Genomic DNA, 26,606 nt, shown 5'->3' with positions numbered 1-26,606 from the left:
GAAGCCAAAATGTTCCAGATCCCAGACTCCAGTATTCTGCTGAAATATTGCATCAAGAAGTCATCACTGGTTACCTCTAGGAAATTGCTTCTCTGTTTATCACTTATCAGACCACTTTAATTCAGGGATGTTGAAATCCCCTGTGATTATCCCATCCTGATTTCTTGCAGCCTGTCTTACTTGCCTAAACAGCTAGCTATCTACCTGCTCAGCTTGAACGTGTGGCTGATAGCAGTTCCCAATTGCTATTCGTTCTCCTTATCATTACCAATTTCTATCCCAATTGCATGCTGTCATCTGATTCTGTTCATTCCGCCTTCTTGACAACTTGTATTATCTTTTGCCAGAATATTTGAATTTTGTGGGTCTATCTAGAGCAGACATTCTGCCCTCTGCAGAAGTTGCTGGAAAAAGCTCAGCTTTTGTAGCAACTTCTGTTTTTGTTCCTGATTTACAGCACCCGCAGTTCTTTTGGTTTTTATTCTATCCTCTACAACTTCTCCATGTAATATTTAAATCTCAATCCTTGATATGTGATATCAATATTGGTAATTCCAGACAGAAATTCTGTTGAAATGTATAAAAACAAAAAAATGAAAATAAAGATATTGTCGTCTTCACCATTTAAGATGCATGCAATACTGGTTTATTTTGGTACTCCCCTCACCATGTTATGTAATAGAAATATATCACGATAAAATACCCAAGGCATTTTACAGTTGCTACCAAACAAAGTACATGAGGCCAAATAACCAAAAGCTTGGTCAAACAGATGGTTTAAAGAATTGTCTTAATGTGCAACTCGAGTATGCCAAAGCATCTGTGAAGATAAGTCGAGTGTTAAGTTCATTCTGAGTTCTATCCTACGATGATGACCTCAAAATTAAATAGGAATCATAGTAGAATTGTCACATATAAACAAACACGGCTTCACTTATTGTCAGTAAACACCACAAGGTTTTTTTTTTGGATGTTAATATTTGAAAGTAACAAAATTAAGAAGTAAAACCATTTAGATTGCTAAATGAGTTAAAAACTCCAATGAAAGGAGATGTGCGGGCATTCACCGAAATATTACTTCCTGATCATCATTGTGAACCCTGTATGATGCAGTAAAGCACAAGATATTTGGGCTAAACATTTATTTTGTTCACAAGGATAACAAGGGATGAAATTTTCTCCTCTCTGGTATGGCATGAGCAGAGAGGAGATGGGTATTAAATTACAGTAAGAATAAAAGATCAGATTCTCAACATCAAGAAAAAATATTTGCCCTTCTCTTAAGGCATACATGGTGACTTCAGAATCTCTTCTTTAAACAGCAATGACCTTATAGCAATGCATTTGCATCTACTTAAAGACTCAATTCACCTTATTTCTATGCCACATTCCAATTCTCCTCTCTGGAACCAAGAAACTAGACAGTGGAAGTTCCCAATGTGTAAGTTGGAGCAGGTTTCTGGTGGCTGCAGCTCAACAAATGCTTGTGCCAGCCATCATGCAACTGATCCTTCTGCACAAAGTCAGTTACCTGTGCTCAATACATGCTTCCAACTTCTGTAGCTTGCCATGCTTTATAGCCTGGTTGGGGAAGTAGGCAGCTTGTGACAGTGGGAAGCAGTAAACAGCCACGGGTTGGACATGTCACCATGCAACGTGAATGTCACAGTTGTAGAACTAGCCAGTACATCTCACAGCATACACACTACATGAGCTTCAAGCAGATGGTATTATGTGGAAGTCAAAATGGAGTGAAGAGGAATTGTAGTTAGCCAGTAGGCCATTGATTCCCACATTAATTCAGGCAGCTGGTCCTCCCAGAGTCCAGGGATAGGGCCACAATCAGTGCTGAGGGCCAAGTGCAACCAGTCTGTGGATTACAAGTATGTCAGCTGGGTATGCTGTGGAGACATCAGTCCAACGGGGGTGGGCCATTGTTACTCAAGGTTACTCTGCCAACTCAGTCTGGAGTTTGTGAAGCTTCAATGCCAGTTGGGGATGCCGTGACTCCTCATCACGAAATGGGGAAACCTGCTGAAGCAGAACCTTTACACAGAAGGAATGGATGGCAATCATATCCAATGCCTGGTGAGGTTGCACCTGTCCTAAATTTGTATGTCAGAGGCTCATTTCAAGGAGCAGCTTGTGATCCTATGTGGCATCTCGCAACCCTTGGGGACCCACCAACTGTATCTAGTAAGTGACATGCCCTTTTCTTCACAGCACAGCCATTCGTGGCTTTCCCCCTGAGATGAGGAGAGTGAACCATTCCGGCCAGTGGGATTCTTCATCACTAGATTCACTCGGGTGCAAGGTTCTCTCATCTGAATCTGTCCAGTTACAATCCTGCAAAGTTCAACAGAAAAAAATTCCACTCCATCAGCATTCAACATATCTGTGACTGTCGCGGCCACATTCTGAGGATCAGTGCCAGCTGTTCTGGGAACTGTCAGAATTACACAATGGAGAAGCTGCAGGTTTCTGTTTCCTTCCAATGTCCCTGGGCCATACGGGAATGGCTGCTGGAAAACAAAGGCTATCCCCACCAAATATTTCGAATGACACCGTTATGAAACCCTGAGAATGAAGCAAAACAAAGTTACAATGATATTTTACACTTACAGCAAAGCCCTAATGGAGCAGACCATTCACCTCCTTAAGATGAGGTTTGAATGTCTGGACCAGTGTGGTGGAGGTTTTGCAGGATAGTCCAGAAAATGTGCGCTGCATCATCATAGCATGCTATGCTGCTCACAACAGGAGCTAACAAGAGGGCGATTTTCTGCATGTAGACAAAATGAGGGAACAACAACAATCTTCTAAGTGTGAAGATCGGGTCTTGACCAGATCCAAGAGGAAGGGACTCGGAGAAGGTCAAAGACTCCATCTTACTCTCGCCTTGTGCACGAACGGTGAGCACCGATGGCCGGAACGATGGAGTGTAAGTCCATACACACGTGGCAGGCACGGTGTGTGCTGGACCTGCCTCTCCACGACGGTCATCAGCCTATTCACAGAGCCAGCCATTCACATGCATGTCCGAGCCAGCACAGCCCTAATCATGTACCCCCATTCTTTGATCCAACTTATCTACTGATTCTGACAAAGCTGTCTGTCTCCTGCAGTCCACTACATGTCAGAGACATGGAGCGTTTCTTCATCAGCCAACTGTCGAAACATATCAATGACATGCTCAGCAAATTGTGCTCCAGAGTCTAATACAGAAAGAATACCCACTGCGGTGAAAGTCTCTGAGCTGGTGGTGGGCGCAGGGAAATTCTTGCCAGCGTATCCTCTGAAGGTTCAGTGACTTCCTCCTCAGAGGTGCAGGTAGAGCTGAGGCATTCTGGTGTTGGTGCCGATAGGTTCCTGCATAAGAGAAGAGCAAATTAGGAGTTTAACAGAATGGAAGCTTGTGCAAATTAGAAATGAGTTAGCTCTGTGTTAATCTGAAGTTGCACAGCACAGCAAAATGAAGCTGATTGGGTTGTTTGGCCACTGAGTTCTCTCCATCCCCACGTGAGTGGTCATGCTGTTCTCTGGCTCTCTTTCTCCTGGTAGAGAGTGAGGAGGCTGAAGCACATCAACTCCTACTGGACCTGGACCCCTTGACCCAGCTGTGGGCCAAATTTTCCTGAAATGGGGAACTGAATATGATGACAGTGGATGGAAGAACAGTTGGTGGTGACGCAGGAACAGGGGTCTTGTGAGGTGTCTCCAGAGAGTTGGTAGAAAGTGCTGATGGTCGGAAGGGTTGGTAGTTTGACTGTTTGGTAGGTGGATCAGAGCTGCTGAATGGACATAATTCAAGAATAAAAGAGTCCATGAGCTTTGGTGAAATGCACGTGCAGTGACAAAGTCAGAATGAGTGGTGACCCGATGAGCATCAGGTAGAAAATAGAAGATGGTAGCTCTTATCCTTGTGATACAATGAAGATCATGGTCCCTTTTCCTGCACTGACCAGTTCTGGGCTGTTTCCAGGCTGCTTAGGTCTGGTGGTATGGACTCCTGTGACAGTTTGTTGGAAAAATGATTGCCCTCCTGTACACCAACCAGCAAAACTTCCAGGTCCCTAACTGGAATCAGGGAGTGAGCTTCCCTTTCCACTGGGCCATGTCCTGAATGTACAGGCTCAAACACCATGGAATGAGGGTTTGTTCCTCACTTGCCCTGTTGGAAATTGTATGTTGCTGGCACCATTTGGCATGTACACCAAAGGTCCCAGCAGTAATAAGCATCTCTCTCATTGCAGCCAGCTGCCTGCCTGAGAATGAAGCCCCAGAGCCTAGTTGTGCATGAAAGGTTGCTATCAGCCATGTTGGACTTACTTCCATGAACATCACTCAACCCACACTGAAAGTGGGAAAATTCCACCTATGATGTTCTCGATAATGGTTTTTAAAAGGTTGCAATTACATTTCTGCATGGACGACTTTGGGTAATTTGCCGTCAAACTAGTGAGTTAGAACGATTTTTACAAATAGTTTTTAAAGAGGTGCGAGTGAGATTTGAAAAATTAATCCAGGGTCTGTTTTGTGTGTTTCAAATTGTCAATAAAGAGCAACTACACTCTGATTAATTAACTTTGGTTTAGAAGAAAGGTCATGTACCATGGTAGTGCTGTGCACATTCAAATAAACAAAGCTACTGGGATCAAAAGCTCCAAAAGATCATTCTACTTCATTTAGAGTGATTTGATTTTCTCCCTCTTTATTAAATGACCATCGTAGTACAGACACAGGTCAACGTCTCATGAACCTGTCTCTGAGAATTGTTACAAGTGCAGAAATTCTTGTAAAATTAGCACTGAGAGGTTTACAGTCGTTAAGTTCAACTCATGCTTGAGTTGGCACTTGGAGCTCTGCCTATCAGACAATGCTTAAGCCTCAGCTGAGACAAGTTGTTGCTCATGATATTCATGACACAAGACTGTTTCATTGCAAAGAGGGTGACACACTGCTGGAATGCACTACATTATGTCCTGAAAGGGTTAATACTTGATTGAGTGCACTGAGCAGCATCTGCTGTGATGATGTCACAGGGACTGAGAGTGAAGTGACTGAACTGAAGCTAGTGTGCTCCCTGTGATATGGATTATATTCATGTAATGGTAATGCAATAAACTTCATCTCCTTCATTAAATACCACTCTTCTCTCAGACCAGGAAGGTAGTTATTCTTAACTTTATGTAACACCATTCACTCAACCGAATAAGTTATCAAGATGGTTAAGGCTCAGATCAAGATTTTTTGCAGGAAACAGCTAGATACTTCAATAAAGATGTGGGTTCTGAAAGAGTGAGGTAAAACAAGAGTGTTGGGGAATACTGTGATATGATGAAGTTCCTTTCATTCAAACTTATGACAGCTTTGACTAAAAGTGGCTAAAATACACTGTGGTCGATGTGGAAGAGAAAAGTGTTGAGAACATTTGAAACTATTAGTGTATTTGGTAAAGGCAAATAGTGGCTCACTTGATCAAGTTGCTTGAAGCAAAGACATGGCTTGATAAGGATAGTGTGGTCAATATTATGTATATAAACTTTCAGACACTTTTGTCAGTACCACACAGATTCATCAGCAAAACTGAAGCCTATGGGATTAAAGAGACAGTCACAAACTACATACAGATTGTGTCCCTGAGACAAAGTAACAAGTAGTGGTAAGCAGTTCTCAGAGTAGAAGAAGATACATGGTAGTATTGACCACAGATCAACGTTAGAACCACTTCTGTTTTGGATCTGTATTAGATTCAGCTGTGCAGAATGCAATTTCAATGTTCGAACACGAGACAAAAGTCAGAAATGTAATAAGCAAAGAGTAGGATCGTAAGCGGAGGACAGAGGCCATTGAAATGATCGGAGACACAGCAAACAAAATTGAATTTGAAGGAATATGAAGTGGTACATTTTGGAAGGAAGAGGACAACAAATGTGAACTGAACAGTACAGTTTAGGGGGTTGCAGGAACAGAAAGATAGCTGTAAAACTATGTCAGTGTGTAAAGCTAGGAGGCTATTAAAATAAATATAGAATCCTTGGTTTTAGTAACATAGGAATAAAATTAAACAGCCTGGAAGTTATTAAAACTTTAATAGACACTGATGATGCCTCAGGAGCAGTATTGCTTTCAATTGTAGGAACTGTACTTTAGGAAGGATACCTAGGTCTTGAAGTCCGGAAGAGAATTACTGCATTGCTAATCAGGATGAGGAACTTGAGCTGAGTGAAGAAATTAGAGAAGCTGAATTTGCTCTCATTAGAACAGAGAAGGTTAAGAAGCGATGTGAAAGTGTTGTTAAAAATTGTCAATACTTTTCAGTAAATAAGGAGAATCTGTTTCCAGGAGCAGAACAAATTTAAGGTCATTGAATTATGAGCCAGAGGTAACATGAGAAAACTTGTTTGCCTGTGTAAGTTGTTGTGACCTAAAATGCACTATCTCTAAGTGTGGTGGAATCAGATGTGGTTGTAACATTCAAAGGAGAATTAGATACATACTTTGGGAGAGAAATTACAGCATTCTGGAGACCGAATAAGGTTTGGCTTTGAAAACAAAAAATGCTGGAGATCACAGCAGGTTAGGCAGCATCCATGGAAAGAGGAAGCAAACTAATGTTTCGAGTCAAAATGACTCTTCCTTAGCTTGCTGTCTGTCCATGCATGCTGCCTGACCTGCTGTGATCCCCAGCATTTTTTTTTGTTTTCAGTACAGATTCCAGCATCTGCAGTAATTTGCTCCTACATAGGGTTTGGAATTAATTGTTAGCTCTGCCAAAATAAGACATCTTAATCATAATGAGCTAAAAAAGCTGCACTGTATCATTCTATAATTACACTGACGCTTCTTCAACATATCTTTAATGAAAGAAATAAAGTGAGAATTTGTATTTAATCCAGTTTCTTGGTTGCAATGTTTTTTATATCTCACTTTACAATTTGAACAGGCCCTTCAATATAATGAAGTTGTGGGTCTATTTGTCATCAATTTACATTTGCTCTGTCAGTCTAAAGAATGTCTTGCCATGATTTACCACTTGTATTGAACGCCATAAAATTATTGATCATTGTGTTCCATTTCTTGGTGTATATGTAACGTGTAAAAATACGTTCACTGCAATGTGGAAAATCAAAAATATTGATGAAACTTGTTTTTGCTCGTAACATGTCAGATTATAGTATGTCTCGACTGAAATGCAGATATTTACCACAAATAAATGACAGCTTTACACAATGCATAGTAATAGCATATAAAAATTGATAGCCCCTATTGTAATGGTATTTGTCAGCTATGTATGATGCATGTTATATGTTTTCTTGGTGCAGAAAGAATTTTGTCATGTATTCATGATTTTCATATTTTGCCTCACAGGTTAATGGTAAGGACCTATCCAGAGCAACCCACGAGCAGGCAGTAGAAGCTTTCAGAACAGCCAAAGAACCCATTGTTGTACAAGTATTGCGAAGAACTCCACGGACAAAAGTAATTAACCCATCTCACGAATGTCAGCTGGTAGATATGGGCACGCAGACAGATATCACCTTTGAACACATCATGGCATTGGCCAAAATAAGACCACCTACTCCACCAGTTGTGGTACTGGAACAGTACCTTTTGCCTGAAGAGTAAGTTTATGTTTATTATTATTATAATTATACTTACGTCAGGAGCAAAATAATGTTTTCAAGTTGCTTTGATGTGTACAATTAAGTTGAATCATGAACTGTTAGCTTAGGTATAATTATGTATAAAAGAGCATAGATTGAGATAGTTTGCTGGTCTGGAGGCAGTGCTGTTTAAATGGTATCTCTAACTCATTTAAATCATGTAAAACCCACCATCAGCATGAGTTAGTTGGAAAACTACCAATTACTTTTGAGGGCCCTGAAGGTATTCCATAATATTAGATTTTATTGAAGGTAGACAATAATTTATGTTCTAATCTCCTCAGATTTTTTACAGCTATTGCTTAAAACCCCAACATGTATTTCTTTGAAAGAATAGTTTCGACTTTGCAGATTTTCTTAGTCAGTTATATCAGATAACTTGAAGTATTTAACATAGGTAAGTCTTTTTTTGAAGAAAAGTACTTCTATTGTATTGTTTAACTGCAGCACATAGAGTCATACAGTCACCCAGCACGGAAACAAACCTTTTGGTCTAGGCAGTCCACACATAACATAAACCCAAACTAAACTAGTCCCACCTACCTGCCCTATCCTTCCAAATCCCTCCAAGCATTTCCTATTCATGTATTTATCCAAATACCTTTTAAATGTTGTCATTGTGCCCACATCCACTACTACCTCAGGAAGTTCATCCCTCACGCGAACCTCCCTCTGTGTAAAAAAAAAAAATTTGCCCCGTATGCCTATGATCAGTTTCTGTGAATTGGCATGTTACCTTTGCGTGGTAGTGCTAAGTTAAGGAAAAGATCAAAGCATTCTTTGAAAAGTTATATGCCAGGAAATTCAATATGTGCCCAAAGCACAGGCAAAAGCTCCATGGGAGCAGATGCGATGGTAACATTCAGGAAACTTACCTCCAGGATACATGAACACCAACTCGCAGCAAAACAGCATGACCAACTCTCCCATGTTTCAATACACTCCGACACAGAAGGACATCAATTTGACTGGGACAAGGTTACAGTACGAGGACAAGCAAGACAAAGACAAGCACGAGAATTCCTGGAGGTCTGGTTTTCAACCACCGATGCAATTATCAAACATGTTGAACTAGGCCCCATCTACATACCACTACGGTAGAAAGTTGGAAACAAGACTGCCCACCATGACAGACCGGACCTTATAAATTCAGAGTGGGACAGAACAACAGCGCTTCAACGGAGGCTGCGCAGCACTGACGCTGTCACCTAGAAGGGAGACAAAATGTTTGCATGAAAACCAGTCAGCTCGGCAAACCAACCAACAACTCCAACCGCAACCCGAGCTCCAGATCTTCGTTAAAACATTAAATTCAGAAGAGAATTGGAAAGTACTTGAAGGAGGAAGTGTTACAGAGCTATGGGGAAAGAATAATGGAGTGGGACAAATCCCCAAATTTAGTTTTGGGTCTCATTTATATACCAGCAACACCAGCCTTATAATCCCTGCTATTAGTTCTATGCTGAAGAAGGTGGGCATCGAAGAAAGCTGCCCACAAGGATCCACTGTTCTCTGTGATATGGATTTAATCTCTCCTGGCATTAACGTTATTCTGGAGTGAGCTGCAAGGGATCTCGGACATCCAACAACAATGATGACACGAAGCAGTTTAAACAGAGAATCGATCTGAAAATTTTCAGGGATAGCCAATCAGGAAATAAGAAGCAACAATTCATCTTCACTTTGGAATAATTTTATAGATAAATGTTGGAACTATGCATGAACTTCTAAAAACAGGATGTTTCCATCAAATCAAACTGTTTCTCAAATTTAACCTGTCAGAACTGCTTCAGTAGAGGACCAAGGAAATCACCTATGACTGGATTTCCATGTTTAATTTTGTAGGTGCAGGTGCCAAAATATGCTATCAGTTTCAGAGTGATGACAGCCAACGTTGATGTTTTAGCCTTCATTACAACTGCTAATTCTGCGTCAGGGTTTCACAGACAAAATACAGAGTACAAGATTAAGAGGTGTCCAACATGTTAATATTTCCACTCTTGCTGTCTAATAACTCATTCAAGACATTGCATTAGAAACCAGTAGCTCGGTTAAGCATGGAGCATTTCAGAGATTCATTATGAAAACTGCCCAAGTTTGTTTCTGTTGGTGATGGGCATTTTCTTGAGTATAATTGTGACCAATTAACTGGGCAAAAGAAAAAAAATCAACCATTAAAATAATCCTTAGTTGGCATATATGGTATACTATATATGAATAAACATTTACTTACAATGGGATACATGGTTTCTTTAGTTTTCATCCATAGAATGATACCTACTCGGAGATGCCTAAATAGAATATCAATACGTCACTAATTTCAAAACCAGCTTTAGAGAAATGTACTTATGTCTGTTTATTTCTTGGCTTGTGTTTTCCATGTTATCAATAATACCAAAGATTAAATAATTGGCATATGAAGTATCTTAAGGCACAACACATAGTGAAGTGCAACATCTCACATAGCCATTCAGTATACTGACCCTTCAATGTATTTGTGCAAAGAATATTTATTTTCTCATCCACTGTCCACTCTTAGAGGCTTTGAAAATTTAATAGAAAAACATTAATCATACTAACTGTTTTACAAGTTTACATTGCCGCCTTATATCATTTGTATTATATTCCCTCTTGGATTTCCCTTCCAAACATATATTGCAAGGTAATGAAAATTGATCTTTTAGCTTTCAGTGGTAATAGTATAAATGCACAAAAACATGTGAGTGTATGTTCCAGTCATTTCTGAACAGATTTCACTGAGGAAATAGCAAAATTTATAAGCGCCATTTATCATTTCAGAATTTAAAAAGTTGCTCACTTTTATGTACTGTTAAATATATACAGCATTTTCAATTTCTTTTCATGTAACAGGAGACCCATAATTTGGAAAAAAAATTGAATGAGGTTACCAAAAATTGTATCACTATGGAGAGTGAACTCTTTAAAATTATATCATACCCTTACCTGCAATTTTGGAAACACTTCTAATTAATAAATGACATTTATTCCAAGTGTATATAATTATTTTATTTAGTGACAATTTCTTTTCAAGCTGTTCTACAATACATATGTGTGCCTCTTAAGACTATTCTTGTGAATGTTACTTTACCTTTCAATGAAAAGAAACAGAAGTTAAATTTTGACTTCAATTAAGTATCTCAACGTCTAACAGTTACATCTGTGAGGTAATTGTTCTAACTTTTCTACACCCATAAAATGGCAGAGAGTCAGAGAAAAACACATTATGAGAAAATCTAATCATTTCCTTTTCTTAATTTGATTTTACTTCTAAAATACCAAGTTGAATTTTGAAAGAAAACAAAACCTCTTCGAGCAAGAAAAACCAATTGGCCCCAAGAAAGTTCACTGACTTCATTCACAATTTGCTATGCTCTGGGAAAACAAGCAATTCTGTTTAATGACTGTTCACTGAGCTTTGTCATATGCATGTTTAGTTTGAAGTAAGCTCTGAGGTTGAAGAAGGAACTTAGTGAGTGATACACTTTCAAGTTCAGTTGGAGTCATGCAGTCATAGAGCAAAAGACCCTTCGATCCAAACTCATCCATGCCGACCAGATATCCTAAATTATTCTTGTCCCATTTGTCAGCATTTGACCCATATCCTCGTTAACCCTTCCTTTACATATACCAATCCAGATGCCTTTTAGATCTCGTAATTGTACGAGCCTCCACCACCACTGCTGGCAGCTCATTCCATACATGTACCACCTTCTGCATGAGAAAGTTGTCCCTTAAGTCCCTTTTAAATCTTTCCCCTCTCACCTTAAACCTATGCCCTCTAGTTTTGGACTCTCCCACCCCGGGGAAAAGACCTTGACTATTCACCCTAACCACACTCCGCATGATTTTATAAACCTCTATGAGGTTATCCTTAGCCTCCGACACTTGAGGGAAAATAGCCCTAGCCTATTCAGTCTCTCCCTATAGCTCAAACCCTCCACCACTGGCAACATCCTTGTAAATGTTTTCTGAACCCTTTCAAGTTTCATGACATCCTTCCTATAGCAGGGAGACCAGAATTACAAGCAGTATCCCAAAATCGACCTTAACCAATGTCCTGTACTGCTGCAACTTGGTCTTCCAACTCCTATACTCAATGCACTGACCAATAAAGGCAAGCATACAAAATGCCTTCTTCACTATCGTTTCTACGTGGGACTCTACTTTCAAGGAACGATGAACCTGAACTCCAAGGTCTCTTTGTTCAGCAACATTCCCCAGGACCTTACCTTTAAGTGTATAAGTCCTTCCCTGATTTGTCTTTCTAAAATGCAGCACCTCACATTTATCTAAATTAAACTCTGCCACTCCTCGGCCCACTGGCCCATCTGATCAAGATCCCGTTGCAGTCTGACGTAATCTCCTTCGCTGTCCACTACACCTCAATTTTGGTGTCATCTGCAAACCTACTAACCATACCTCCTATGTTCACATTCAAATGATTTATGTAAATGATGAAAAGTAGTGGACCCAGCATCGATCCTTGTGGCACATCGCTGGTCGCAGGCCTCCAATCTGAAAAGCAACCCTCCACCACCACCCTCTGTCTTCTACCTTTGAACCAGTTCTGTATCCAAATAGCTGGTTCTCGCTGTATTCAATGTGATCCAACTTTGCTATACAGTTCACCATGAGGAACCTTGTCGAACACCTTACTGAAGTTCATATAGATCACATCCACTGCTCTGCCCTCATCAATCCTCTTTGCTATTTCTTCAATATACTCAATCAAGTTAGTGAGACACGATTTCCCACGCACAAAGCCATGCTGACTGTCTCTAATTGGTCCTTGCCTTTCCAAATAGGTATAAATCCTGCCCCTCAGGCTTTCCTCCAACAACTTGCCCACCACTGATGTCAAGCTCACCAGTCTGTAGTTCCCCGGCTTCTCCTTACCACCTTCCTCCAATAGTGGCATCAAGAGTGCCAACCTCCAGTCTTTTGGCACTTCACCTGTGCTTAACGATGTTACAAATATCTCAGCAAGGGGCCCAGCAATCACTTCACTAACTTCCCACAGAGTTCTTATGGTACACTTGATCAGGTCCCAGGGATTTATCCACCTTCATGCAATTTAAGACATCCAGCACCACCTCCTCTCTAAGATGGACATTTTTCAAGATGTTGCTATTTATTTCCCCACATTCTCTATATTCCATATCCTCCTCTACAGTAAACACTGAATCAAAATACTCGTTTAGTATCTCCCCCGTCTCCTGTGTTTCCATGCAGAAGCGTCCTTGCTGATCTTTAAGGAGCTCTGTTCTCTCCCTAGTTACTCTTTTGTCCTTCATGTATTTGTCAAATCCCTTTGGATTCTCCTTAACCTTACTCGCCAAAGCTATCTCATGCCCCCTTTTTGCCCTCCTGATTTCTCTCATAACTATATTCCTTTACTATGGATTCTCTCGATCCTTGCTGGCATCTGCTTCCTTCTTCTTGACCAAAACGTCAATTTCTCCAGTCATCCAGCATTCTCTCGACCTACAAGCCTTGCCCTTCACCCTAACAGAACCATACTGTGTCTGGACTCTTGATATCACATTGCTGTTTTTAGCATATTTTTGGTCATTTGGAATTTCAGAACAAATTGACTTCTTGGAGTTAATTGGTCCAGCAGTGAGGGAGGCTGGAATACTTTAAGTGGACCATTTATTAACCAGGAATTTGTCAGTGTCCATGTCATGTTCATCGTATATGTTTTTTTTCTCAAACTCCTCACCTTGTTGGGATTAGTAATTGTGCCTCGCCAGGACCTGAAATGTAATTAACATTGAGTGATTAAACAAAACTATCAGAACAAGTATACAAGATTGCATTCAATCAGACACAATTCAAGTTGATTACAAGTTTTCTAACAACTTGTAAATTGTTCCTGAGAGATTTCAAAAGAAAGGTTATTATCATGCAAGTGAATGCATCAGAAGCTCAACTTTTGGCGAAAATGTTAATCGATATTCAACGTAGTATTTCCAAAATTGCAGGTGAAAGTGAGACATCTTAAAGACTTCTCTCTCCATAACAATTCCAGTGGTACAATTTTTAAGTTTTGTCAGCTTGTTAAATAATTTTATTTAAACAACTAATGGAGACATTAATGTGCCTCTGATTTGGAAAAGCAAAGTACAAGAGCTAAATTAATAACATCATAGATGACAGCAAAAGCCTGAATTTGGCTCACTCATGCTGAGAGTCCTGTGATGTTGAACCTTATGTGGTCAGCATTTGCTTCAACAGAAAAATTAAAGCATTGTACTGAATTTTAAAAAGCTGTATGTTTGGATAATTCTTTGTCTGTATTTTTTTTAATTTGCAAGTTGTATTAAATTGTATTATCATATGTATATTCTGTTTATTATAAATTATTATTATTTTTAAATTACAATTGTGCGTTCACAGTATTTCGATAGTGAAACAAATCTTCAATAGAAATAAAAACAAAGTTGCTGGAAAAGCTCAGCAAGTCTGGCAGCATCTGAGTTCTGAAGAAGGGTCACCAGACCCGAAACATTAACTCTGTTTTCTCCTCCACAGATGCTGCCAGACCTGCTGAGCTTTTCCAGCAACTTTGTTTTTGTTCCTGATTTGCAGCATCCGCAGTTCTTTTGGTTTTTCTTCAATAGAAATGTTTGTACAAAGTTGAATTTAAAACATATTGTTATAAATGTGGGAAAGATTTCCAGCTTTTCCTACAAAGAACAGAAAACATTAACACTGCAGGATATACCAAGTTGCTCAGTGTAACACATTGTGGAGAAAAGGTAAACCTATGAAGAAACTGTTTCAAGAGCTGTAATAGTGTAGCCACAAAGCTGTAAGAGTTAAGCTTCACATTTGATTGAAATTACGTTGGCTCAGAGCAAACAAAGGTACTCTGTCACCTGTTAAAGTGATACTGAAATGTGGTGAAAAAGAGCAGAATACTGGGACAAGAATTCTACGCAAACAAATCAGCAAATACAACTTAAAGACAATAAAGACCTTGGGTCTTTTCTATAGCCAATGTGTTAGAGAAAATAATTTGAATTAGAAAAACTGCTAATGCATTCATTTTAATGCCAAAAACAGAGAGGAAATTAGTCAGTGCTGTCAAAATTTGAATGATGCCCAGAAAATTGAATTTTCAGGATGTGTTGGTTCGGCTCATAAAGTAGAGGATTTTGATCACGAATCACAATGATTCTTCGGAGGAGTCAATACGCTGGGCCAGTACCTTGGAATCCCTGACCTGTTCTTTTTGGCAGTCCCTCCGGGCAATTTTACATGATGTTGGATCTGCATACACTGCCACAGGTGAGACAGGTGGTGTTTGAAGAAACGGAGTTAATCCTTACTTTGTAACTAAGTCTTAAACCCAGGCAACAGTGGTAGAATGCTGAATCCTAATCACTGGAAAATTAGTGACCTAACTCTATAATGGGAGCAACAACATGGCATGAGCTGAGACAGTTCAATGAGAAGGCCATCTCCTACCTTCTAAACACAACTAAGGGATCATCAATAATGAAAACCTGTCAAAACTGCCGACATCTCAAGAACGTATAAAATGATCAACAATTCTGAAACGAGAGTTTCACTAAAGTTCACTAGAGTCACTCCACTGAGATTGTAAAGATTCCTTAACTTCACTTCTCTTTGTCTGAATTAATGAGAATTGCTGTCACACAACAAAAGAAAAGTTCATTGTGTTCTGTTTGGGAAGTATAATTATTGGGCAATGCCAGCAGTCAGGTTTCCTGCGGATCCTTTTTGTTTGAATTGAGGTTCATGATAAATATTGATTTGCAAGATGTTATTGTGCTTTTTGCTTCATAAAAAGCTAGCAAAAGCATGCTGTGTCAAGCGGTCTGTTTTAGGGAAGACGGGATATGCTTTATATAAGCTGCAATGCAACAATCACTGCACAAAAACAGAAGTATGATTGACTGCTGAAACTCCTTGTCCGATATTAGAACCTGGACGGACTACAACTGTGACTAATTCAATCCCTTTTGCTTGGTTGTTAAAAGATATCGCAACAATATATGGTTCTGATATTATTATGTGTTGAAATCCACATTACTGTTATTTCCATCTTTTTCAATTATTTTGTTGCCGTATTTGATTATAATTAATTTGAAATATGAGTCATCTTATTCACATTTGTTTTCACGGTAGACATCCATCAGGACAGGATTATTACGATGCAAATGACTATTTGGGATTGCAAACTGAACTGGACAGAGAAGAATTAGAATACGAGGTGAGTTCTTTGTGGAGGTCAGTCAGATTGAAAACCTATCGAGTATGGTATATTTTAAATTTAGAAGATTTTCTTCATTTTATTGTAAAATATTTATACGGCATAAGCAACTATGCACACTTAGTCCTCCTGCACATGGTGGTTTAAGGACATTTTTCCACATGTAACGTTAATTCTTAAGTGAAAATCTTCAATTATGGTTGATGGCACAATTGGCAGCAAAGTATGTCATTTATTTCACAAAGTACAAACTTTTTTGTGAAATGGAAATATTTCAACTACGTATGTCTACTATGTCATGCCTTCAAGAAAAACAGAACAAAGATCTTTATTTTCTAGTCTCTAATGTTTAATCAATAGAATCTTTAATATGTCATCACTGAGAATATATTGCGAGTAGCTGGATGTAATTTTGATGCTGAAGTATACGGCATCTTCAGGATATTAACAGAATGCTTTGAGCAATTGATGAGTTCTAATAATTTTCCACCCTGTTCTGTGCAGCTTTTGATCATGACTTCTCCAGAAGCTTCAACTTCTGACTCTGCGTTTCATATTATGTTGTGAAACGTTCACCATACTGAAACTTTGTAATAAATTGGTACACTTTCAAAAATCATTAACTGCATAATAAGTTAGAATAAATCTACTTTCAGGTCATTAATTTTCAAAGTTGCTATTTTGATATCATATATCATCAACACATCAAAGCAGCTGAAATTAGCTCAGAAATTGTAACAGTTAGTAATTAAATTATAACGTTAATGTGACATGAAAAGAAAAATATCGAGCTTGAAATACTGAAGCTTTTTGCTGTTAATTCTTTTGTGATGATGTGAGCCAGACCATTAATGATAGTGACTTTGATATACTGCACAGTGGCTAAAGGTGAGCGGCACAATGACACAGACAGCTGAGCATTGGGAAACTCTTAATGGCCTGATAGTATGTCTTGAGCCACTAAAGAAGCTTGTTCAAATCTTGAAGACAAAGATCAATGGAGAGGTCAAAGTACTAACAAAGCAGAGCTCCAATACCTTTCTCAGTTACTTTTTGTTGTCTGTTGATAAATGCTTTAGAACAGACCACAGAGACACTTGTTCCATTTACTGTAATGGAAATGTCGAAATGTGCAAGAAAAATATCAAGTCAGCCTTATGGGGTTTCTCTCCAACGGACGTGCATGGAATTTAATTGTGTTAGCCATGTAAGGATCAGCTATTGTTTTCGGTAAAATGTCTGTATCAAATCAACAGTTTAGTGAAACAAGCAGGATAAGTAAAATAACTTATCAGCAATTATTAATTGTTTATTTGTAATGTTTAGATTACTTTTTATTTTAAAAATTTCATTTCTAAAGAGCTAATATGCATTAACATAAGATGTGAATATTGTTCGATAACTTTAAATTCTGTATTATTTGCTTCATGTACATGATGGAAAATAGTCACTTAAAGTCAACTCGAGAAATGCTGGCATCAGCCTTTTTAAAAATGAAAGGCAAAGGTGAAGCAGTTTTGGTTTCTAGAGTAGCCAATTCCCAAGCTTGAAAATGTTAACATGCTGAAATTAATCTATTTAACATGTGCAAATACAAAAAAAATTGTAAATTATGCATTAGTATATGCAGAATTGACAGTTCAGAAAACATTTGGAGTTAAATTACGACTTCTAAGAGATGAAATTCAAGAATTAGAATACAGAGGACAATAAAGAATTGAATTGGGAAATATTGTCACCAGACCTGGTTCATTCTACCTGATAGGCTTGCTTCTTGGAAAATGCTGTGAAATGAAACGTTGTTTCAAAGTATAATATATGCTGCCTGAGGCATAGCAGTCATAGTAGAAAAAGGACAGCCACAATGAAATTCCAAGTCAGGGTTCCAGAATGTGTTTTGTTTGTTGGCTTTCTTGTTATTAAGCACTGTATTAAATGCTTACATTTTTTAAATGAAGGGTCTACAAATGCAGCATATAGCTGGTATGAAGTAACGGAAACTTGTGTTGTCGTCTATAGTCTGCAGTTCAGTTAAGAAAGCTGGATAGCAATATGACTATCTAATGTTGATTAACAACTAAATTGCAACTCACAGCCCCAACCATTGGTTCATTGTTACCACATTACCAGAACTGGAATAACTTCTTTCCCATTTAATAGGTTTATAACTGTCATTCATTTCTGTATTGTCACTAATAATGTGGATTTTGAATCTCACATAGTATTCCTTTGCCATTTTTCAAATAATTTATGCTTTGAAAAAATTGAACACTTACAAAACTGATTTGAGCTTACATAAAATATGGCAGAAGTGTCATGGAAGGGAGAACTTAATGAGCAAATTGCAAAATTTGGCAAATTCAGAATGAAGATTGCTGGTTTGTCTACCTCTGCCTGACAGTGGGCATGCAGAACTATCATAATGTATTTTTCAGTTTCTGAATGACTGTCTGAGAATTAATGATGTGCATGCCTCTAAATCATTAACAGTGCGATTGTTCAGCAGTTGGGATATACACATATCTTCTAGTCGAGTGTATTTACATCAATTTTTGTTTGCTATGTACTAAAGACGGTGAAAATAATTTTGTTATGTCTTACCGTAGGACCATAAGAAATGAGGGCTGTTCAGCCCCTCAAGCCTGCTTCCACCATTCATGGCTGATCCCCATTGACTACAACTCCTTGACATGCGATTCACGAATGATATCACATGGTCGCTGTGGAACGCAGCTTCAATAACGCATGTTGTATTCAAAGTCCCAAGTTATGGTTTCATTTAAAGTCCTATGTCCCAAATCCCCCACAATGTTTATACAGGCAGTATTGTTTTCTCCCCTCTTTGCTGAAAAATAGACTTTATAGGAAAAAGTTAGTGATAAATGGTTGTCAGTGTAGATTGACTTAGATATTTATGTTTAAAGCTGACCCTGAATTGAACTGACATACAGAACACTAATAATGAAAATGCAACCCCATTGTGATCATCAGTAATGTGCAGAAAAATATTTTTTGGTTCTCATTGAACTTAGGTTCTTGCATGTTTGGCTTGTTAGATGTAAAAGAATTACATAGGTTCACTTTCCATAATGACATGTTGTCCAAAGCACAAATAGCATGTTGATTTTTTTAAAATTCTCCTAGAGAAGAAAATTCATCTTCAACAGCAGTGCATGATGGGAGATATGAAAACAGTAGCGCACACTCATTTTGTGCCCTGCTGAAGTCAAATTTCACACCAAGCACATTTTTTATATAAAGCATAGATATATATGTGTGTGTATGCAGAAAGGTAAAAGTCAAATCAATTGTTGAAATTCATGTTACATTTTAAGGTTAATGTACTTGGGAGCCTGAGGTGTTTTCTGTGATGAGCTGGTTCAGGAAATGAAATATAGCCCATATCGAAAAGACTTTTTCCATACTCCAACCAACAATGTTTATTACAGAATTACCTTAAAGACAAGTGGAAAGCAATTGAAGAAAAATGAATGCATTTTGATGCAACAACACTGACTTTCTAGATGAGTAATAGTAGCCATCTGGATTGGTAAAAATGTATTTTTTCTTTCAAGAATGTTTGACAATTTTTGAGCATCATACAAAATATATGGACACGTCGATTATGCAGTTTCTGTATGAATCTGACATACTAGAATGAACTGATTGAAGCTCATGAAGACCTTCATTGCATGATGCATAGGGTTTCTGCTGAGTGCTTACAATGTCACTATATTGTGAGAAACTCAACCTAAGGAAAATTAAATATGAAGCATTGTAATCAGATCTGAACATCCGATCTGAATTTGAGTGAAAAATCTCAATTTACTCCAAACACCTCGCTGAATTCTGTCTCAATTTGTCTTGAATTAGGAAGTAGACTTGTACAGATTACACAGTCAAGACAAGCTTGGTCTCACAGTTTGCTATAGAACGGATGATGAAGATGACTTGGGAATATACATAAGTGAGGTAAGAAGCACATATTGCATTGCATTAGGTCCTCACGTAACATTGCTTCATTTAATATTAATTCCCTTATGTTGTGTAGCTAATGGGTCTAACATCTTGTTGACATCCTGAGGTTTGTTTTAGTATTATTTCCTGCCTGACTGCAGTTCCATAGATCAATGACAAAGACGTTTCTTTGCACCTGCTAGAAAATCAATCCCTTGTACTAAACACAATAATTCCACCGTCCCCCACACCAATCACCATGTGACTAAACCATACTAAACACCAAGTGGATCCTGTAAATCCTGCACCAGTACTAAATGGCTGTACATCTCTGTGTATACTATGAACTCACCTGCAACAGGCTAAAAGTGGCTTCCCCAATGAGATCCGATATCAGAGTTCCATGTGAGCAACCATGTTGGAAATGAATGAGACCAGCAAGAAGAACGAGTAGCTTTGGCTATTTTGTTTTAATAAAAGCACGTTGCCCACAGTTTTCTGTTTGTCAAAATGCCTGAGCAGGACTGGTACCTACTAATATCCCTCCAAATCACTCACCATCCTGATCTGGAAATATATTGCCATTCCTTCACTGTCACTGGATATAAATCCTGGAATTCCATCACAAAAGGGCACAGCACAGTAGTTCAAGAAGGCAGCTCACCACCACCGTCTCAACGGCAACAAGGGACAGGCAATAAATGCTGGCCGAGCCTGTGATATCCATATCCCACGAAAGAATTGTTGATGAAGTTCAGGAAATGAACTTGCTCATTTTATATCTGACTTCTGATTTACAAAATAAACAAAAACTGCCTTTATTTAAAGGGGTATCAGAAAGTTGTAAGATGTGATTTTGCCTGTAGAATTACCTCTGTATTGATTTATCAACCGTAATAATGAGAGATGCAGAACAGTTATATTTTCTCTGTCAGAAAAGTGGTAAAATCTGAATAATAACATGTAAACCTACAAATTGTCAATTGCAGAACAGCATGGCAAAGAACTATGAACAATACACCTACCCTCCAGGCCTTGAATGCTATTCTGTGCAAAGTAACATCTAAAAAGGAAAACCGAAGTTTACTATTTATTATTTACTCACAGATTGATCCCAACAGTATTGCAGCAAAAGATGGCCGCATAAGGGAAGGGGACCGAATAATTCAGGTACAGAAATGCTCCCTCCACTCGTGTGATTACGATTATGTGTTTATGTACTTTGTTTATGTATATATTATGTTTTCCACACGGTTACCTCAACATGGGTGGTTCAATTCTGATGCATTTAGAAAGAACTTTACAAGGAGCATTCAACGTTTTGCAACGAAGATTGACCTAATGTTGACCTGGTATATTTTACATAATATTAATGTTGTCGAAAAGGAGTCGAGCAGTTTCACAATTCAATAACTTAACCCTATTTTTGTGTCTTGTGCTTTTTAAAATAATTAGTACTCTTAAAAATGTTAGTTCCTGCCAATTTAACACCATTTGCTAGCCCCTGTTCTTTTCTTTCTGTGAGGGAAAATATCCAGGGGCTAACTCCTATGTTTTTACTCGTAAGTTAGGGGTTGTGCTGAGGTGGGCCACGTAAAGACCAAACGTACTTTATGCGCTGTAATTTTACAAAAAAACGTGTTCATCAAATGCCACTTAGAATTTACTGCTGGATTTCTAAGGTTGGAGTACTTGAACAAACAAATATTTGTTTTAAACTTGAAAAGGTAAGAGCTTGAATACCTTTTTATTTAATCGAGTCATTATGCAATTCCATCAACCGTAATAGATTTAATTATATTATTCATCAAGAAATGCGCAGTTTCATGGTCAACTTCCCACCTCTTCAACAGCAAGACTTATGATAATTAAGTCAATTAAATTGTGTTTTTATGCTTTCTATAGATAAATGGCAATGAGATCCAAAACAGAGAGGAGGCTGTGGCCCTGTTGACTAGCGATGAAAGCAAGAACATTTCTCTGCTTTTGGCACGGCCTGAGATGCAGGTAAGGGAATGTAATTTTTCGCCAGAAGGATTGGTCACCATTGAAATATGTGAACTCCACTTATCTCACTTGAATATGCACGCATTTACTCTCTTACATTAGCAAAGTTCTGTGAGGATCACAATGTGTTCAGCAATTTGTGAATGAATTTTTGATAATTTCAGAATTAAGGAGGGAATAAAATACGCACACAATATTGTATGCATTGAATTGTTTTCAGGAAACACAGATAAACAAACTTTCTTCTTTATTGGTATAGTTCAGGGTTAACTAAAATGTTGAACAGTGTGGAAATTGTCGCTGCTAAAGGGTCCCTTTTGGTTCACTCTAATAAAGAAACAGTACTGAGCACAAACTAGGAATTACCAGAGAGCTTCTTCCACTCAATTACCATAATTTTGCTGTTGTACAGGAGTGCCACACCAGTGAAGCCCTGAGAAAATTCCTGGCGACAGTTTTGAATTTGCGCTTTTATCTGTAGGTGTAAAATCCATGTATATCTTTCATCAGTATGAAGAGACCATCATTTCAATTGTTGGTATTGCTTTTCCTCCACCTCCTCTGTATTCATATTGGATTTTATCAATTTTGAGAAATCTTTCAACTGTCTTCAAAGATTAGCAGAACTTTGTCTGCTCATTGGAAGCAAAGTCTGGATTGGTCAGACTGGGGCCATTACAGAAAGGGTAATGGGTTGGGATCTTGATGTAATCCTGCCCTCTTGCAGGTTTCCCCTGAGCAGCTTGCATCTAGCGATGAACTGCCATGGAACTAGTATGAAGCAATTGTGGTACTGGAATGAAATGAATAGCCTTTTCAAGGATACCAAACTGACATGAAATGAGGAATATGAAGGGTGAAACCAATACCCCTGGACAGCATGCATGACAGGAATACCTTCCTAACTCTAAACTCACCAATTTTTTTGGGACAGCAATTTTGTGCAATATGTTACAAATGTCTTTGACATTTCTAAGGACCTTCTTACCTTATTGCCTACATTTGTTTTCCTGTGCCAAGGGAGTGCACTTATTCTGAAGTTGGTTAAACCACAAGAAGGATATGTAACTTGCATCTGCGTGTTACAGACAGCTGCATCCCAAAGGAGGTAATACCCTCATCAAAGTGTCAGTAGACTAACGGTTGGCTTCCCAGCCCTTTCTGATAGTAGTGCGTCTGAAGGCTCAGGTTTTTGTGCACAAGATCACAAACCTTTCCATCCTCTTGGAATAGACTTTGTCAGAGAGGTGTAGGTAGTCGTGACCCATGGCTGTCGAGGTAACTCAATGACTTTGCATTTTGGTCCTTCCAGTACTCAGCTGCTGGAATATGTAGACTGTGACAATCTGCAGCTGCCAACTGCATGAACCACATCACTGATGCCTTGTTTGTGACTTCTAAAGACAATAGAGGGTGACACATAATTGTATCTTTTGATCATATATATGTACTTCTCTTTTTAAGTATCTGTTGTATTACTTTTGTTGCTGCTGAACCTGGCTAAGTCGCACCAAATGGGAAATAAGCCTCAAACATCCGAGCTCTGGTTCTGCTCCTACAGGCAAGACAGGTCAATGGTGATGAGGCTGAACATTATTCATCTGTGCCTGTACTTTCCTCACAACAGAGCTGCAGAAAATTACAGTGAGGCCTGTAAATGTGGCACCTCATCATTCCACAGAGGTGACAACACAGTCAAAGATTGCTGACCATTTGCATCATTGAACCTTTTGCTCGCCAAAGCCATTGAAATGCCCTCAGAGTGTCACCAGGAACATTTACCTTGAAGGAGTGTGAATGGGGTGGCCATCTCCTATCTCATTGACAAAGCATCCTCAATATCATTAGGATTCTCAGTTGGATATGGGAAAATCATAAGATGTAAATGCTTGAACGTGTCCAGATGTAAGCTAAAATCCACAGTAAAACTGGAAATCACTCACAGTGACCGTACTTCGATCATTTGGCAGGTAGAAAAAGCCATGTGACAATTAAGCCAGCAAACCCTTTGTGTGTTGGGGTACCTATTTTCTCTGCAGACCAGGATACAAGAAAATTGAAGACATGAAGCAAGATCCCTGTGTGGGCATTCTCTCTCTCTCGCTGTCTCATTCACACATAAGTCCAAACATACTGTTTTTAACTATTCACATGCCCCAGACCGGAAAAAAAAAACTGAACATAGCAGTTGCTGTCTCGAAAAGAGCAAATAATACATTTTTAGAATCTTTAAATTAATTAAAGTATGCCTGTAAATAAATATTTAATTATCTTTAAATTACCTTGACACTAAAATTGGAAGTTCACTAAAACCTAGCCTGGAACCATCCAAGCCATCAGTTTATGAGATCTGCATCACTTTATCTCAAGGAAACCTTCTGGCTGAGTTTGTTACAGTAACAGTTTGTGAACAGTTAAATACTCACTGAATTGATAAGCACTTGCTGTGAGATGTGGCATCGGGAAGAGAGAGCCCCATTTGACAGCAGCCCAATAATCAGTTATATTCAGGACTAATTAAGGTTAAAGGAAGACTCTTGCGTAGTGTTGAGAAAAGGTCACTCAAAAAGGAAGCTCCTTCCTAGCCCAGCCAAGTCATGGCAATACCTTATCCCTTAAGACTACAATATCATCGTTCATTAAAAGAAATGGTCCAACTCCTCGGTTTACAGCCACATCCCACGTGTACTAAAGCAACAAAACCAATGCCCAATCAACAAGACTTGAAGAACAGTGACACTCCTTCAAGTGAAAGCTGTGAATTTTAATTTAGGCAGTGCCATCACAAAATAACATGGTAAGTTTGTTTAGTTTAATGTCCTTTCAAGGAGAATGCAGAGATTCATACTGAATAATTGCAGTTACAGATAGCAGAAGCTATAAACATCAAAAGGCAGTGACTCGAGGCATCTGAAAAAATTAGTTTTTTTCAACTTTCAGAGGTTATGACACTAACTGTACCTGTCACAGTTGCTACCAACTGTTTTATTGCACCACATAATGACACAGCTGAGACATAGGGGAAAACAATCAAAATATTAAGGTCTACATTTACTTGCTGCAACTTTTGTCTATGATAACTTTAATTTTAACATTATCAGTTTCTTTGGAGTGTTTCAATTTCTGTCCTGTTCTTTTGGAGTGTGGTGGAAACAGGATGTACTAACTTGAATTGAGTCACCGGTGAATCATTAAATTTACAGCATTGCAACAACAGTTTTGTTTTTCTGTTTTCAGGATTTGTGAGTTTGCTTTTTAATCCCACACACTTGAAAATACGCCAGTCTCTGCTTCGTACCATCCAAACATTTTAATGTCTCAAAGCATGACATTGCTAAAGGAAAGTGATGGCTCACAGTAATTCCACATAGTTATTTGCAAGGTTACTTCATGAATGTATCAACACTTTTAGGGCCTGCTTGTTTGCACAGTGTTTGAATCAGTTGCAAAGCATGGTAGGACATCTTAATTATTTAAAGGCAAAATACACTGGATGCTGGGAAAAAATCAGAAAAAAAAACAAAGTGCTGTTGAATACTGCCTGACATGCTGGGTTTTGCCAGTGCTTCTTGTTTCTTCCCCCAGTTTGTCTGACTAAGACACTGTGCCTGAATATCAGATGTGTAGCACGACTGGAAACAGCAATCTGGAAGTTGGACAACTTCCTGTTGACGAACACAGTACTGCCAATCTCCTGTATCACGTACCATTGTTGAAAAAGGCACTGATGTAGGTGTCCCTGTGTCCTTTCAGGCAAGAGAGAGAAACATCACCAATATTTCACAAAATATCTTCCATTGCTGCTTCCAAGAGATCACAGAGGCCAACTATTCGAGATGAGGGCTCTTCTTTCCTGAGGTTAGACAAGGTGGATGAAAGGGCTTATGTTTTTGTCAGGATAGCAGGATTCCCAAGGGTGCACGTTTACATCAACAACACATATGGCTCTGAAGGTGCCCATATTAGAATCATGGAATACTAAAATAATGACAGAAGTCATTTGGCCCATCAAGTCTGCACCAATCTTCAGAAGAGCATCCCACCCAGACCCACCCCGACACCCTATCCCCATAATTCTGCATTTCCCATGGCTAACCCACCTAGCCTGCACATACCTGGACACTATGGGCAATTTAGCATAGTCAGTCCATCTAACCTGCACACCTTTGGAATGTGGGAGGGTAATGGAGCACCCGGCGGAAACCCATGCAAACACAGGGAGAATGTGCAAGTTCCACACAGTCACTCAAGGCTGGAATCAAACCTGAGTCACTGGCTCTATGAGACAGTTGTGCTCACCACTGTGCCACCTTATTGCTAGGTACCCCAAGCATTTCCATTCCACAATGAGCAGTCGCTTTGAGGCCATTCCAAGACCATTATTTCCATGAGTACCCATTACCATAGCAGCAACTGTGCCCACCATCTTCTCCCTGCCTCCTAGAGGAGTTGGAGAGTGGCCATTGAAACTGATGGCCACTTACTATTATCCCCTAAAGCCTACTGGGAGAGCTTCCCAAAGAGCTGCTCATTGTGCAGGCATTCAGTCTGGAGAGCACTTCAGTACAATCTAAAAGAAGGCTCCAAGTTTGTGATTGTTTGCTGTGTCCTCTGTAACATTGTCATTTTGAGTGCACATCCACTACTGCCAAGGATCCGGAGGCCAGCTCAAAAAATAAAGCATGTAGGGGAACAAAAGATGGCATCCTGAA

General features: G+C 38.9%; 1 protein-coding gene across 4 annotated transcripts in view; it reads left to right on the top strand.

Moving 5' to 3' along the window:
* Nucleotides 1-26,606, top strand: part of LOC109933178 (E3 ubiquitin-protein ligase PDZRN3-like) — a 278,746-nt gene that overhangs the window by 242,130 nt on the left and 10,010 nt on the right. For 3 of the 4 annotated variants that reach the window (XM_048606745.1, XM_048606744.1, XM_048606746.1), the window contains exons 4-8: nt 7,372-7,625; nt 15,846-15,930; nt 19,804-19,902; nt 20,995-21,057; nt 21,793-21,894. In XM_048606745.1, coding sequence (XP_048462702.1) covers nt 7,372-7,625; nt 15,846-15,930; nt 19,804-19,902; nt 20,995-21,057; nt 21,793-21,894 — 603 coding nt within the window. Of the gene's footprint in view, nt 1-5,035; nt 5,112-7,371; nt 7,626-15,845; nt 15,931-19,803; nt 19,903-20,994; nt 21,058-21,792; nt 21,895-26,606 lie in introns of those variants that run through there. The other variant, XM_048606747.1, reaches the window with a different exon arrangement.

Source organism: Rhincodon typus, chromosome 16 (genome assembly GCF_021869965.1).
Source record: "Rhincodon typus isolate 14 chromosome 16, sRhiTyp1.1, whole genome shotgun sequence".
Taxonomy (NCBI): domain Eukaryota; kingdom Metazoa; phylum Chordata; class Chondrichthyes; order Orectolobiformes; family Rhincodontidae; genus Rhincodon; species Rhincodon typus.
Note: the sequence above shows the minus strand (reverse complement) of the source record. Positions and strands in the feature narration are given on the sequence as shown.